The following is a 16,526-nucleotide window of genomic DNA, read 5'->3' on the forward strand; positions in this document are numbered from 1 at the left end:
AGGTACTCCTCTGATCCATGGCGCACCACAGCCCACAATTTGAAAATTGCTTGTCCCAGGTGCACCTGTCACACTTAATCACATTTATTTGTATTGCTATCCAAGTATTCAGAGCCTGGAATGTGTCAAACCCTGCTGGTTTTAAGTAAACAAATGTCAGGGTAGCATAGCTTTTATAATCTACTTAAAACATATTGCTTTTGTATCTCAAACAAGATCTCACAGTTTTAGCTCCCACTATAAATCATCCTATACACATAACACCTGCTCTTCCAACAAAAGAGTACATTAAAAGGCTTTAATGATTAGAAAGAAAATAAGTTTTTCTAAGGGCCACCTGGAAACACAAATGCAGGGCATATGTCTTTCTGTGTACCAGGAATTACACTGTCAGTCACATTTAAATAAGACATATACATTCTGTACTGTTCTTCCTGCTATGTTTGAATAAAGAATAAACAGCCCCAAGGGTGCACAATATTTTCATATTTCATTGTGCACTGAAAAGAATATCCTTTCAATGTTACTTGTCCAGAAGGAAAGCAGTCCTTTTTTTCAACTAATCATTATTCAATACCAAACAAAACCTATATAAAAGATGTCTTTATCAAGGGATATTTTTCATGTTATAATTATTATTCTGTTCCCATCAATGAGTGAATTACAAAAAGAATCTTTACTCTGGAAGTATAGTGTAAGCAAACTGGTAACAGTTCAGGTGGTCTAAAGTTAAAATGGGAGCTCTAATCTTCAGCTTACTTCTCAAATGAGAGACAGCCTTGACTGTGCAGCTCAGGAATATTCCCTGCCTGAGCCCTGACAGACAGGAGCAGTGCAGAGCTGAGGAAAGGCCACGAGAGTGCAATATCCTGTACAACTGAGCTCCCACTGAAGCATGCAGGACACCTCAAACCCAATGATTTAAGTGAGCTCTCATGCAGCTTTCAGCAAATGGAATTTACCTTGAGGTTTGGGTTTGGTAAGCTTCCCGCAGGGCTTTGAGATTGTGACAGTCTTCTGGCAGTCAGCATTATGGAGGGCTCTCTTTAGGTTCCCGGTCCGAGTCTTCAGGGCCGTGTTCAAGTCACATTCTCCCCAGGCCTGGAACTGGTACTTGCACTCCGCTGCAAAAAGGAAAAAAAGGGCAGAATTTAAAACACAATGACTGAGCGTGAAAACAAAAATGTTGTGAGCCTAATAGGCTACCATAGGCAGCTGGTACTTACAAACAAAAAGATGTGCAACTGAAGAAAAGAATCCCAAGAAAACTTTAAAGATTATTTGTGGTGGCAATTGCAGTCTCCCTCCCCTCCCCAGTGCTTTAAAATTTAATCCTCTTGCTTTTGCATGGATATTGCATTTTTTGGCATAGAAAGAGAAATCCATTCAGCTATGAATATGAACAGCAACAACAACAACAAAAAAGAAAGAAACAGCAGTTTGAAATGTCATTTCCATTCCATATGTTTGTTTCTCCATTTGTGTGACACCAGAGGTTAGCAAATAAAGCTTGAACAGTTTCTAGAATGTACGTGCATCCATAAACTCCAAGTCTAAAACTGCAGCACTGATTGTGTTGGTAAGGTCACAATAATTTCAAAATCATGCAAGCTGTTTACTAGAAAGAAAAGCCAAGTTTGGAAGAGTAATCAAATTTGAGTTTTGGACAGACACCTTGTCCAGGACAGATCTGACATATCTTCCCAAACTGATACATTAAAACCTTCTGAACTGAATGGTAAAAATTAAATCCACTGGTCTGGAATGATAAAAATGCACTGGTCTTCACTCCCTCCTTTCACTGCACGCACGGGTAGCCAGCCCCCCAGGTTCCACATCACACATTGTAAAGTCTGTGATAGCCATCGCCAAGGTTCACAGCTGTGAACTTGCACTGCTGCCCTAAACAGGGCTGAACACCACAGAGAGCAGATTCCAGCATGCAGGAAGGCAGAATTTGTAATGAGTAAGTTATAGGGACTCTCTGCAGAGGAACTCTGAGGAAGCTGCCTTCTGATGCCCTGCACGTTCTAGCTCTGATGAACCAGAAATGCAGGACTAACACCTTCTCCAAGTTGAAAAAAAAGGCTTGCTGCTCCATACTCAAAATAAAAACCAAAGTAAATACCTTAAGAGAGGGATACCGACCTCCAAATTGCTTCTTCCAGTTGCAGGGAATCTTACACTTCTGAGTCTTGGTGGTTTGTTTGCACTCAGCTCCAGTGCGGGTGCCCTCGCGTGTCCCCAGGCCGCAGTCACCGCTGGTGGGCACGCACACACTCCACTGCCATTCCCCACAGTCAGACTTCTTCGCCTTTTTCTCTGCATGGAGACAAGAAACCAAGATAGAGAAGTTCTCAGTACCCAAAGCATACAGAGAAGTTGCCTAAACTTAACCAAAGTCACAGCACCTGGAAGTAAGGAAAACATTCATAACACAATGGCCTTAAAAGCAAAAGGTCTGACATCCTCTTCACGATTCTGCAGAGACAGGTCAGCCTCTTTGAGCCCTAAACAGAATGATCATTCAAACTTAGTCCCACTGCCATGTTTGCTAGTCCATTCAGATATTCTCAAGTGGATTCTCATCTTCAGAAATCTAAAAACCCACAGGGATCACTGACCAAAACATGCAGAATGGACCTCACTCAAAGCTCTGTCTCCAGTAGCTGGTGGCATGCAAATATCCTCAGTTCCAGCTGAAGCACTGTACACTAAACAATGAGAAATGTATATGCTGAAATTGTGTATCAGAGGATTTGAGTACCTCCAGGAAACAGCTGTGGGATGCAAACTTTTGATTTGCTATACCATTTTGTCACAGTATACTTCAAAGGCAAAGGAGCTACGTGGAGAAGTGTACTCGAAGTGCTGTTAATTCAGGTGGGTTTGTTGCTCAGGGAAAAAAGTAAGGATTTTATTTAGATCCTTAAGCACAAGTCTCATGAGAAAAGATAGCAATGTTATCAAACCCAAGGATTCACAAAAAAAATTACTTAGGTCCCTAAATCATCACAAGTAACTATAAATATATAATTTTTTTTTCTAGGTCTGGCATGTTTATGCTACCATTTTCTCATATTTACACAAAGCCAAAATGGTTTAAAAGTTCAATTTTTTTACTGGGAACACTAATTCTGATGGACTCACAGTTCATAATATCTGGTATATAAGTTGCCTGAAAATAATAAGACCTTAAGAAAAATACCAAAAAATACATTCTTTAAAAAATGCCAAACCGAGTTTGACAGATATGAATCTTCCACCCTGGGCCAGCTTCTCTTATAATGAGGTCTGAGTTCATCACTGACAGAAAGCAACTACTGCTGGATGTCTGGCTGTCTGTGCAACAGCGAGTTAGTACAATTCTTTGTCAGAGGATTTCCACATCACACAGCATTAGTGTAGCACTGTCATATATAACACTGAGCAAGTGACATAACTGCTCTTTCATCACTCCTGTTTGGTTCCCCCTAAGTCAAGCATGAAACCATTCACAGAGCACATTTTAAGCTGCTTTGCACTATCCACTGTGTGATAAACCACGGACTCCAGTCTCTGGGGCTGTCAAGCTGCCACTTGACATGGAAACCCCTTTCTGCTTCCCTATTTAACACAGAACAGCATGTCACAGCCAAAAATCCTACCTTGATGTCAAAAGGCTAACAAATGACCTGATTTCATAACAAAACCAGAAGCATTTGACATTCTCACACGCATGCAACCTATCTTGGGGATTAACTCTGAATCAGACAGGACCTTACCTGGTTTCTCTTTCTTGCCAGCCTCAGTGGTACTCACAGCTGCCAGAAGGAAAACGAGTGCCAGGAGGGCAGCTGTGAACATTCGACGTTGCTGCTGCTGCTGCTGCATTCTGCAGATCAATGACAGAGAGGAAAAAAAATGGTTAGTGAGATTGTGAAAAGTGGGACTCCAACGAAAGCATTTTTGGCAAGCTCTGCTTCAGGACCACAGGATACAAGCAGATAATTAGCTATTGTCAGAATGGGCAATTAGCTCCACTGCAGAAAGAATACGGAGATTTTTAACTATTTTCCAGCCTGTGCAACCAAATCCCTGATCTACAGCACTGATGTTATTGGAGGAGTTTTGCCATGGGAAGTTCTGTAACTATCGCTTGTCTTCTAGAAACCTGTTACAGAAAAAAGGATCCTGACAGGTCTGGAACTCTTCTCTTCTTTTCTGACCTCTGGCTGTGTAAAAATAAGGAAAACATACACTTCATTTTTCAGTTTACCAATTCATAGGAAGTAGGGAACACTCTACTGTCCCCCTTGCAAGGGTAGAAGTTCTTATTAGGCTCAGGTGACATCTGAAATGAGCTTCTTTCACAAAAACTTATATAGGTGATATGTGATGCATTATCTTAATTGTCATTGGCATGTTGCTACATACTTCTTCCTTCTCCTCCAATTAGTGTCTCTTCGTAATATAAATTAGGCTAATTGTTTGAAATGCAAAGTAGGCACAGAGACAGGACTTGCACACGCTGCTAGAGGCTATCCACAGCATGCTGATAAACCTGAAATCTGGATTTGGGAAGCAAATATTCAAATCCAAAAAGGTATTAAAAACATTCGCTTGGGATTGAAGCATCAGTCACCAAAAGTCATTCTGAGCTTTCCCTTTCCCGCTTCTATAATTTTCATTGTCTCATTTTGGCACTGTTTAACAGAACACAGGGTCTTCAATACATATTTTAAAAATAAGCAACCTTCCCCTTTCCTAGAGACATCTCTCCAGTAGGCAGCCAGGTAACCAAGATGGTGGACTAGACATTGCTTGGATGAAAGGAAGGTTTCATCCAATTTTTTGTTTTGTTTTTCTTCAAACCAAGACCCATGATGTTCATGTTACACCAGCCTTCAGAGGAGGGGTAACAGTGCCACTAAGATAGTTTTTAAAACTCAGCTAGACTGATATTTACAGAGAGTTTAATGGCAGCCTGATCTCATTCTGCTGAGCACAGCAGCCGTGGATGAGGAATATTTCTCAACATGAACAAAGAACAAAATGTATTTGAAATTTAATTTGGCACTCCTCAGTATTCTCTGCTGGCAACCTCTTGGTCAAATGCAACATAATTATAACTGACAAGGAAAACAGGAGAGGAATCCCAAACATGGAGACTTTAAAGTATCTGGCTTTAATATCATTCTAGAAGTCAGATGAGACAACTTAATAGCTGTGTTGAAATAAAGTTCATTTGAAGACTGCAAGAGGCCTGGCATTCAAATGTCTTAAAGAGCTGTCATTAGGGCCAGTTTCATTTACTTCAAAAGAAAGTATCATTTCCCATGAAAAAGAAGAAAGCACCACCATTGTTTCCAGCAAACTCAGAGCCCAGAGCAGAGCACGTGAGTCGCCAGAGAGCTTGGCTTTGTTTTCTCTTTTCTTCTGCTGCATGTTTCCACTCAGGCCTCTCATGTTTCACAGAAAATTAATAAAACAAATGAAATAAATAAATATATTAAATAAGCAATTAAAAACTAAATATGCAACCTGCCTTTTAGCTCAGCTTACTTCAAACTGCTTTTTTCATAATCAAATGAGCACCTCTTTAATAAGGAAAAGCTGAGAGAATTGTGTTTGTGCAGCCTGAAAAAGAGAAGGATGGGGTGACCTAATTGCAGCCTTCCAGGACCTGAAGGGAGCTCCTGAGAAAGATGAAGAGAGGAGCATGTAGTGACAGAACAAAGGGGAATTAATTCAAATTGAGAGTAGGGTTAGATTAGATATTAGGAAAAAAATCTTTACTGTTATCGTGGTGAGGCACTGGAACAGGTTACTCAAGGAAGTTGTGAAAGCCTCATCCCTGGAAGTGTTCAAGGCTAAGTTGGATGGAGTGGTAAGCAAAAAGGTGTCCCAGCCCATGGCAGGAGGTTGGAATTAAATGATTCTCAAGGTCCCTTCCAATCCAAACCATTCTATGATTCAAATACATTTGCCATACATACTATTTAAAAATGAAACTCCACACTCAGTTCCTTGTCTCTTTCCTTAGGGGGAGCTTCCCCACCAGTAACACTGCACATCCCCTAACACCCCATTTTCACTATCATTTGTCTTCTCACTTCATCTCTTCCAATCAGCTTCCCAGAGTCCTTTGTTGAAGGAGAGAGTTAATTTCATGGAAGCACATTTCGCAGGAGACACAAACACTCTCATACCTCAAGTCACTGTCTGCAGGGTGTCAGAAGCTGAAGCAAAAGCAGCACTAGTGGTTTCACTCTGCAGGATGGCACCAAATACCAGAGATGGTCACAGTTCTAGGGCTGCCTTCTACATCCCTGCTGCCCACCCCAGGGACCTGGGATGGGGTCACACACACCCCAAAGGCTCCCCAGTCACTGGGAGTCATGGATGATTTTTACTAGGGAAGCTGCCTCATATTAAGTTGAAAGGGACTCAAATTTAAATCAGGCTGACATTCTTTTCAGCAAAACAGATGGGGAAAATAGTTAGGTTTTGGAGTCTGAAACATTCCAGAAGCCCTATAAACAAAACCCCACAGAGCCTTAATATAGCATGTTTTCCTAAGACTCAAGACTCCCCTACAGCCAAAACACTTGCCAAAAGTCTAATGCAAACACTAAACCTGCAGAGATAGAGATATTTTGTCTCTCTGCAGAGACCCAGGCTGCTTCCTGAAGTGCCTTTCCTCTACCCACAAGTGAAAAGCCATGTTGTACAAATGGAGACTCTGCCTCACACCACACCAACTCCTCGAATATGATGTAACCAGTACAACCACAGAAAACCATTTAACTGTTTTGCAATGGTAAACAGCAAAGGTGGGTGCTCTCACAAAATTACAAGCAGCCCATATGTAGTACTCACAAAATAGTAGTTTGTTTTTTTCCAAAAGGCTAGAAAATGCCATCTATCAGCAAGTATGTGAGTCCAATGTTCAGTTTTTCTTGCAAATATTTTAGTTGGCAGTAAAAAGATAGATTAGGATAAAAACTCACCAGACCAGACTTGTTTCTTCAAACAATATATTCTACTGACAATAACTTTGTATTTTTTGGTTTACTTTTTCAAAATTCAAAGGTGACAGTTCTTCCTTTTTATTAGATTCTTTGATAACATTTTTGGTTCAACCACTGATTTAAAGAACTGCTATAACTGGTTAAATGACATAAAAATGGATACACCATAGACAAAATGGACTCCTCCTGGATATTTTGATTTTTCTAATGAGCCCTCTGGCTATACCAAGGGTAACTAGTAAATCATGTGCCATGAGAGGAAAACATCTCTATTATCCTGTATGACAGCCCCTAAGCAGAGCAAGGAGGCAGCATTTAAACAAATGGCAGGGGTATTTACAGCCACAGAAAGACAAAGATAAAAGTGAAAGAAAGAAAAGATTTTTGAGATGTGGGCTGCTACAGGAAACGTCAGAAGAGAGAAAAGGTAAAGAGAGAGAAAGAGAGCTTAGAACAGTTTAAATAGGAAGTTGGAACAACATGAAGAAAAGAAAGTGAGCAATTACACAAAGAGCACCAAAACAGGAAAGAGAGAAAAGTGGTTAAAGATAATAAAATACTAAACCAGAGAGTGTTAAAAAAGCATGAAGTGTAAAATGAAGGGAGAATTGAAGACCAGTTGAGATACACCACAGCAAGCAGCTTCTTGCAGCAACAATAAGGCATAGGAATTACTTCAGGCTTACAGCTGATTTCACAGTCAATCTCTGCTTGGGAGTAAAAAATGAAAGGAAAATTTTTAAATGGCAGGCAATCAGAGAATTAATGGCTTAATCAACCATCCATCCATCCATAGTTTCAATTACATGTTGAGCCTCAGAAAGAGAATCAGACAGAAACCACTCCATGGCTGCAGTTTAAGGGACTTTTTGAGCAGAGCTTGAGCCTCCCACTCTAAATCCCACACTACCCCCAACCTGATTTTACAATCCCACTGAAGTGGGAAGCCCAAAGCAGCACAGGCATTTCCATGTTGTTTTTCTTAGACCTCTGGATCTCTGCTAGAGGAAGTCAAGCTTACCAGAGTGACTCAATCTGCACTTAGACAATTAACTCACACCCAGGTACTCCTGAATCTGAACAAGTCTTTGCTGAACACAAGCATTCAGAACAAAGCAGACAACTTTGGATGAAGCTCTGTTGGTGAGCAAGAGTTTATTTTTCCTTGTCTGACTGAAGCTGGCAAAAGCAACACATCCCAGGATCACATATGCCTTTTACAGGTGGCTTTTTTTGCTGTTAACAACTTTTATGCACAAGCCCTTCCCTTCATCTGTTCTTTCCAAAGCAACTGGCAAGGTCCCAGATTACAGGAGCAAATATTTCATTATTAGTCCATATGAGTGCAATCTACCACTCTGAACAATCAGGTCTTCTCACATTATTATAACAACCTGTTCGCATCCTCCAGCTTTTCCAGTATAACCTGCCAAACACCAGCTGTGTTGATGATACTGTTAAGCTGCATCTAGAGCAAGACTGAAGCTACTGCCATTGCTGATGGTCCATGGGCTTTGGAGTGAGTTTGCCAGGGCTCTGGACCAAGGCTTGATGGGATTTGCCCTTTCTGAGCATTCCTTGGCCTGTCCACAGCTTTGTCACATTTGCTTTAGCTGCAACAGCATTTCTTCTAATTGACCAACCAGCTGTGGCTGATTTGATTTACTTTTCTTTGTCACTGTATGGAGCCACACAGGTTTTGTGACTCTATTATGATAATATCTTATAAACAAATGCAGGGCTGGTATGTTAGCAAAGGCCTTGAGAAGTGGAGACACAGGATACAGGGCAGAGGAATACAGACATGGAAGATATGAGATACCAGTTTATCAACAGAGACACAAACACTTGCTATAAACAACTGACCCGAGGTCAGATAAAGAAATTCAGACATGGACCTGGGCAAAACTGGATATCACACAGAATAATGAGGTTGGAAGAGACCCCTAAGATCATCGAGTGCAACCTATGCCCTAACACCTCAACTAGACTATAGCACCAAGTGCAATGTCCAATCTTTTTTTAAACACATCCAGAGATGGATCACATCCAGTGATTCTACCACTTCCCTGGGAAGAGCATTCCAGTACTTTATTATTCTTTCAGTGAATTTTTTTTTCCCTAAAAATATATATAAAAGATATAGGGCTAAGAAAGAGAAAGCAGAAATAGTTTCCAATGTACCTAAAAGGTGTAATCTCTAGGAAGTTTGGATATAACAAGACTGAGGACCAAGAAAGAGAGAGAAAGGTATCAAAGTATGCTAGCAAACATTAAAAAAAAAACAACCCCAGGTTGATCTTAGGGCAAGGAAAAAGAAACCAGCAACATGAACATCATCCTGAACAAGGACCCCAGAGGATGACAGGTCACTATAACCATCTCTACCACCCACACCATGAAATCACCAACCTGAGGGCTAAGAAGAGCTGGGGAAGGGTCAGCATAGCATCAGGAAAAGCACTTGAATCTAAGTGTATTTTTAACAATTTAACTGGTGGTGGCATTGTTGTTAACATTATTATAACACCTGTATAGATATAATCATTTTCTGCAGTAATTACATCCACACTAGTAACAATCCTTGGATGAAACCACTAAGATTTAAATTATATTAACAATAAATCTTTGGCTTAATATAACTATATAAAAAGGTATGGTTCCTCTTTTGCAGTAAACAATATTTTGAGCTATGATTCCCAGCTTCACACACTATTATTTTCAGCCCATGACCACGAATAAAAATGCATCCCAGGTGCAAACTTAAGAAGTTCCTGCAACCCATTATTTTTCTTCAAAACACTGCTCAATTTGAGTCCTCTTTAAACTCCCTGTCCACTTCAGAACTAACTTTTGCATTAATCCTTCTTTTTTTCCTGCTTGAATGAATAATTTCCCATCAAGTCCCACAACAAATACTTTAATAAATTACAGTTTGATTAGCGGCAGATTAGTCACATCTACAAAATCAGTTTTTAAATGAGCTGGTTTGGGACATCAATCTCCATTCAGTAAACACATGCTGTGTTTAATGAAACTTAATATTTAATTCCAGTTCTTAAATTATTCTCCTATTCAAAATGTGCTCTACTTTGCAGTCCACTGAGGGCAGATGGCTGCAGCTACCTGGATCTGCTTCTTTCCCTCTTCTTAAATGTAAATATTTTATTTGCTAAACTGCAGTTGTACAACAGCAGGAAATAAAATTTGATTTATGGTTTCATGGCCTTAATGAATCTGAAATGTAACATGCCATTTTTTACAGTGGTCAGAGATGGAAACACAAGTTTTCTCTGTAAAAGAGAAATTAAGAGCAGTCGGCTCTTGGGAGTTTTACCACAGAAACACTTGAAGAATCTTTTGTTTCTCCAGGTCTTTATCTCATTCACCACCCACTGCATGCCCCTATGTCCCACCTGATCTCCCATATGGGGAACTGAGGCAAAAGCCAGCATGCTTCTGGAGCCAGACCTTTATGAGCCATAATCTTACAGTTGTAGCATGTTCCCTCTTCCTTCACATTCATACACTTTTCCTTTGTTGTCTTTATTTGTACTAGTAGGGAAATAAAATTAAAAATCTAGATTTGCTCTTCGTTGCCCTTGCAAGATTTAAGCCAGATTAGTTTTTGGTGAATCTCGGCAATCTTCTGTGTCTGGACTTCCAAGACACTACTTCATAGGGTGATCACTGCCATTTTTTTTTAAATTTCTGCAAGCTCACAATAGCATTTCAGTGGGCTTATCCCCAGTTAGATATGGAATTCTGCTCTACAGCTTTTTTTTTCAATAGAAAGCTGTAGAGCAGAAATAAAATTCAAATTGAATAAGCAGAGCAAGAATAAAATTGAAATTTGTTTTCTTGAAACAAATTTCAATTTTATTTCTAGCTTGATACACATAAATTTTAATCAGTCCTTTATTAAAAAATTTGCATCAGTCCAACACACATCACCAGTTTACTTAATTTCACAAAAGCCAACTTTTAAAATTTAAAACTTGAAGCAGATCTATATTCATGCTCCTATGTAACTTAAAGCAAATCAGCTTGCTAACACTTGATAAAAATGGTTATTTTTAGGGATACACTTTAAGATGAGATATAAGATCATACTGAATCAAATTCTAAAATAGCTCAACTTTTCAGAGTTCTATATTAGGTGGTAAAGAAATCACATCAACACATTTTAGCACCTATTACTATTAGCACTTTTTACCTTCTAATTTAAGTTGTGAAAGATAAATCTTTCTGTTATGAAAGATCTCCTTCTATTTTACCTGTGCATAATCACACAAGGGCTTCTAACGAAAGTTATCCACATCCAACTTTGGGAGACACGAAGCTAGTAGATGTTTTTCCACACTCCTCCAAGATAAGATTCACATTCTGCCTTATGTATCAGAGGATCACTGAGTGCTGAGTTGGGAAAGACCCATCAGGACCATCAAATCCTCCTGGCCCTGCACAGGATCCCCCAAGAACGACACCTTCTGCCCAAGAATATCGCCCAAGCACTTCTTGAGCTCTGTCAGGCTTGGTGCTGACACTGCTTCCGTGGGGAACCTGTTCAGTGCCCAACCACCCTCTGAGGAAAAAACTTCTTCCTGATTATCCAAACTAAACCTCTTCCAACCAGCTTGAGGCTGTTTTGTCAAGTCCTGTCCCTGATCATGAGAGGGAACATACATGTGGTATCTTGTCTCTGTACCTGCCCCTCCACTGCCCCTCACTGAAGGCCACAGTGAGGTCTCCCCTCAGTTTCTTCTCCAGGCTGAGCAAAACAAGTATACCAATAGCTTGCTTTTATTAATTCATTTAATGCATATCATTAATTTCCAGCTATATTTCTTCTGCTGTGGTTTCTCTATTTTTGGAACCTTTTCTGGACCTTCAACTTCTGTTAACCAGTCATGACTACCACTACAGAGTGTGTGGGGGCTAACCCAATAATTTTCATTTGCAACTATTACACCTCTTTCCAGCTTCTCCAACTAATTTCCCAGGCCACCCACATCTGATATTTCTCTCTGTTCTCACCCAAATGTGTTTCAGGTTCCAACTTCTCCTTAACTGCTTTCCATCCTGACCACTGTGGTTTATAATGTAGTTTAGTTCTTAGCCTTGTCTACCCTGCCATTGTAATGTCATTCCTTTATCCGATGCAAAATCTTTATTTCCCTTACTTTTCCTTTCCTGAGTATGAAAAGCAGACATAGACATCACATACATTTCTCTGTATACTTTTTTTTTAGGGTAAAGCTCACCAAACTCTTCTCAGAGCTCAAAATCTTGAGTCTCCATCATTTTATCACACCTTCACGGACCAAAGAAATGCTGTGTTCATTTAAAACTATTACTATGGCCTTAGTGATCCAAGACTGAGCCAAGATTTAAAGAAAGAAAGAATCTTTAATTATAATAACTGACTGTTCAGCCAAATGGTCTCTCTCTGGCTGAAAAAACATATCTTAATCTCATTTATAACAATAGTCATCTTTCAGAATGATTTTGTTAATGAAAACCTACTATGAAAATGATGAGGTTTCTTCTTTTGACAAAGTAATTAATGAAATTATATTTTACACTTGGGTAGGTAGGGGTGAGTGGGTTGCTCAGTGTAACAAACACTCCCCCATGTTAATTCAGAGACCTGCAGCCCCTGCATTTCTGCCCAAAGCAAAATCTGTGTGCTCATTTCTCTTCTGTGACTTTTCTGAGAGGGCTTGGTTTCCCCTTGGCCCATAGCAATGAAAATTTGGCAGCTCCATCGCTAACTCCAAAGTCTGGATGCCAGTACTCTGAACCTGTGTGCTAACAAGACAGTTCAATGCCATGTAGGAAACAGAAAATAAGCTCCCTGCACTTCAGCCCTGGAGCAGAGCCAGCACCCCAACAACAGCCTTCAGGTCCCCATTTCAAAACACACAACCCAGTGCAGCTGACTGGTCATCCTGTCTGGGAAAATGATAAGAGAATTAGAGAAATTCAGCTAGCAGCCACTATTCAGCTTTTCTTCTTTCCTTCCTCCACCTTGCTTCCACTTGAGGGTCGAGAGAGGGGCCTCTCACATGGAAGCAGCTCCAGCAATGCTCTCCCTCCACCCAGGAGGGGAAAAGCTGGCAAGCAGCAGCTGGCAGGGAAGAGGCAATTGCTTCAAGGTGAGCCAGTGCTGGAAAGAGTTGGGTAAGCAGCAATTTATTCTGCAGTACAGTGGCAAATTTGAAAAACATAAAATTGAGTGTAACTATCTGTTTGTGGCTACAGAACAGCCAGGGAGATGTGAGAAAGCTCTAGAAGGCTGAATTTATATTTGGCAAACTTCCTGTATTTTTTAAACTAGCATTTATGCTCAGCTACAGCACAGAGTGCCATAAGAACAAGCAAGAATTAAAAAGTTAGCTAAAAAGAAAAAAAAAATCATAGCATGACCCTTATGATAAGCCCAAGTCAAACACTTCATTTCAAAAATTGCAGTGTGGGGGACAACATTTTTCAACATCCAACCAATTCTATATTCTCTTTTCAACATGGACATTATATTAAGGGCCAGAAAAATGAGCAATGAGGCGAGGGAACTATGCCAATGCCATAAAAAAGTAGGGAACCAAGAGTTACATGCCTGAAGAAAATTACTAAAAAACAAGACCTATTAACACATCTCATCTAGTTTTGTTCAAGTAAATAAACTAATTAGTTCTTTCGTGGATAACAGCTCCCCTAGTCTTTGATATTTGCTTAGCTGATTGCATATTTGTCTCTCACATCAAGCTAAGGCAAACACACATACTGTGGATATTTTATATTTCTAGTTCCCCAGACACAAATGAATAGTTCAAGTTGATAATAGACACCCCTAGGTACATGACTTGTGCCTTTAAATGCTGAGCATAATTTAGACTGATGCAAGACTCAAGAAAACGGATGGTACAAAGAAATACAGATGGAACATCTCTTTCATTTTTCCAAAATGTTCCATGGGAGAGCATCAGTTTCCACAGGATAGTAAGCCTTTGAAAGCATTCTTATTAATTAAAACAAATTTTTGTGTGTTTTCACTCAAGCTCACTACTATACAAGTACATTCCCTTCCATTAAAAAAACTAAATAAATAATAAATTTGTAAATAATTTTATGCAAGCTATACAGAGGAGCCCACTGCTTCTTTTATCTGATCAAAGAATGATGAATCATTTATAAAAGGTGGCATTTTCAGGAGCCAAAATTTAGCATTCATGCAGTATGGTTGTGAACAAGACATAATGGTAGCAAATAGTACACTTTTCCTTTGAGGAAGAAATTAAGTGGAAATATAGTGCTAAACAAACACAACAGGCAGCACCTTGATTAAAAGGCCAAAGAACTAAAAATCTGGAGTGGAAATGGTCAAAACTTCCAAGGGGATTAAAAATGTTGTGCTTCTCTTTTTCCAGACCTCCAACATGAGATATTTAAAAAGTGATTTTATTTTTCAGAATGCCTAGGGAACACATCTAATATTTCCAAACAGTAATAATAGAGAAAATACCCAACTAACAACCTAGCAACAACAAAAAAAAAAAAAACCATTCAGTATCATAAACTGATGTTAAGAAACCAGTCATGTCTATAAAGGGATGAAAAAACATGCTGTGCTTTCAAAAAAAGCATTACATGCCTTTAATGCAAAAGGGATGGTTTCTATTTTTTCTGCTGATCCCGAGTGAGTGTATAGAGATCATTTTCTTAGCCCTGGACTTCAAAAATTGTCTTAGAAATGAGATTTTTGAAATGGACATTGCTGTTGAAACCAGTTTCCTCTCATTCCCTGAGCTCTTATTTTGTTCTCATCCACAACCCACACATTTTCTTTCTCTCTTTTGCTCTTGGTGGGTCTGAGCAAGCCTGAATTGATAACTAATACAGTTCTGCAACTTCCTCTTCTATTGACCTCCCACTCCTACTGCTGTGAGGCCGGAGAAACAAAACAAAAACCCAAACTGACTCATATTTCAGTTCATTCTACTATATTTCCAAATCTTAACTGAAAAGGACATTTTAAGCCACTTGTTACTGCAATTTTTTCCCCTCCCTGCCCTTCCCACAACAATCACAGCTGGCATCTCAGTATTGACAAAATCACAGTGGGTTTCTTAGACTTTCATTTCTCCAGGACTAAAGATTAGACACTCCTGGGACCTGCTCACCAGGAAGACCACAGGACATCCATTCCCTCCAAAGGTTTTTGTTTCAGTGACAGAGAGGCCAAGATTCTGACTGAACTCTCCTGTGCATCCTCTGAATCAATGTTTCTCTCCTCATGCTGTGGTCAGGAGTACCACAGCGACTGCCAAATCCTCTCTCTCTATTCCCTTTCACCTCTGCTATCCCAAGGTGCAAAAGATGCAACTACTTGATAATAACAGAAGGAAAACAGGCTCTTAGTAGTTATTCTTTCTGCTTCTTTTCACACCTACCAGTGGTTTTGCTCTTCCTATTGATCTTCTGGTTGACTAAGACTGTTAAAATGCAAAGAATTTTTTCAGGGTTTTTCAAACTCTGGTAAGTGACCAGATCCCAACTACTCTACTACCATGACACTACAAGACCAGAAAAGGGCAAATAAATACCATTACAGAGAGCCTTCTGATATAAAGAATATTGCTGACACCTCCTTGACTACCTAATGTGTTTTCATCAACCAGAGATTAATTTGAGTACCTTCTGAAAAATGTTAGAAAAAGGAGGGGCATATTCCCATTAACTTGCTGAACAGAATGTAGAAAAGGGTCTCTCACTCTGTCTATGCAAAAGGAAGTTTTCTTTACTCATATAAATTCATTTATCGGAACAGAGCAAGCTTATGAAGTCCCATTTTCCTGTCCGTTGCAGTTGTAAGAACGCCCTGTGGGTATCACAGTCAGGAAGGGGGGAAAAAGGAGCAATCAAGGAGCAATTTTTGTAACTGGGTCCAGAGCCAAAGATTATTACTGATACTGTGAGGACACAAACCATGTGCAGATATACTTTGATGTCACCACAGTCCCAGTGGTCACACCACCATTGTGAATAAATCATGGTTTGAGAGCTGTTTAAGCTGTGACATGATTTGCATAATGAACAGCTGTACTGTACAAGCCAAACAGATGCCTCCACTGTATTTTTATTTTCATTTTCTCCCTCTGCCCCAATGAAGACATTTTCAGCTCAATGGCAGCAGGCAAATCACAGCATCTGTCACTATCCTCACTTCTGCATCTATGGAACAGGGATAATAGCACTTGCCTCACTTAAAAGAACACTGAGAAACCCATAATAAAAATGATTATGTGAAGAGGGGATAATTTTATTAGCCAGCATCAGCTGCAGCTTGCTCCACTTTCCTGCATCTCATGTCTCCATGGTTCCAGGTTTTGAGCAGGGTAGCCAGACTCCCTCAAGCAGAGGAGAGCAGCAGGAACACTGTGAAACTCCCAGAGGCTCAGCAGGCTGCTAAAGGAAAGCTGCCAGACTCAGCAGAACCCCCTTATCTTTGAT

General features: G+C 39.9%; 1 protein-coding gene across 1 annotated transcript in view; it reads right to left on the bottom strand.

The window, feature by feature from the left end:
* Window positions 1–16,526, bottom strand: part of PTN (pleiotrophin) — a 71,780-nt gene that overhangs the window by 14,580 nt on the left and 40,674 nt on the right. Inside the window, exons 2-4 of the mRNA XM_064737872.1 lie at window positions 3,765–3,874; window positions 2,149–2,322; window positions 963–1,124 (exon numbers count right to left, since the gene is read on the bottom strand). Of these exons, the coding sequence (XP_064593942.1) occupies window positions 963–1,124; window positions 2,149–2,322; window positions 3,765–3,873 (445 nt within the window). The 5' untranslated portion in view covers window position 3,874. The remainder of the gene's footprint in view (window positions 1–962; window positions 1,125–2,148; window positions 2,323–3,764; window positions 3,875–16,526) is intronic.

This window comes from Zonotrichia leucophrys, chromosome 1A (assembly GCF_028769735.1).
Source record: "Zonotrichia leucophrys gambelii isolate GWCS_2022_RI chromosome 1A, RI_Zleu_2.0, whole genome shotgun sequence".
In the NCBI taxonomy this organism is placed as follows: domain Eukaryota; kingdom Metazoa; phylum Chordata; class Aves; order Passeriformes; family Passerellidae; genus Zonotrichia; species Zonotrichia leucophrys.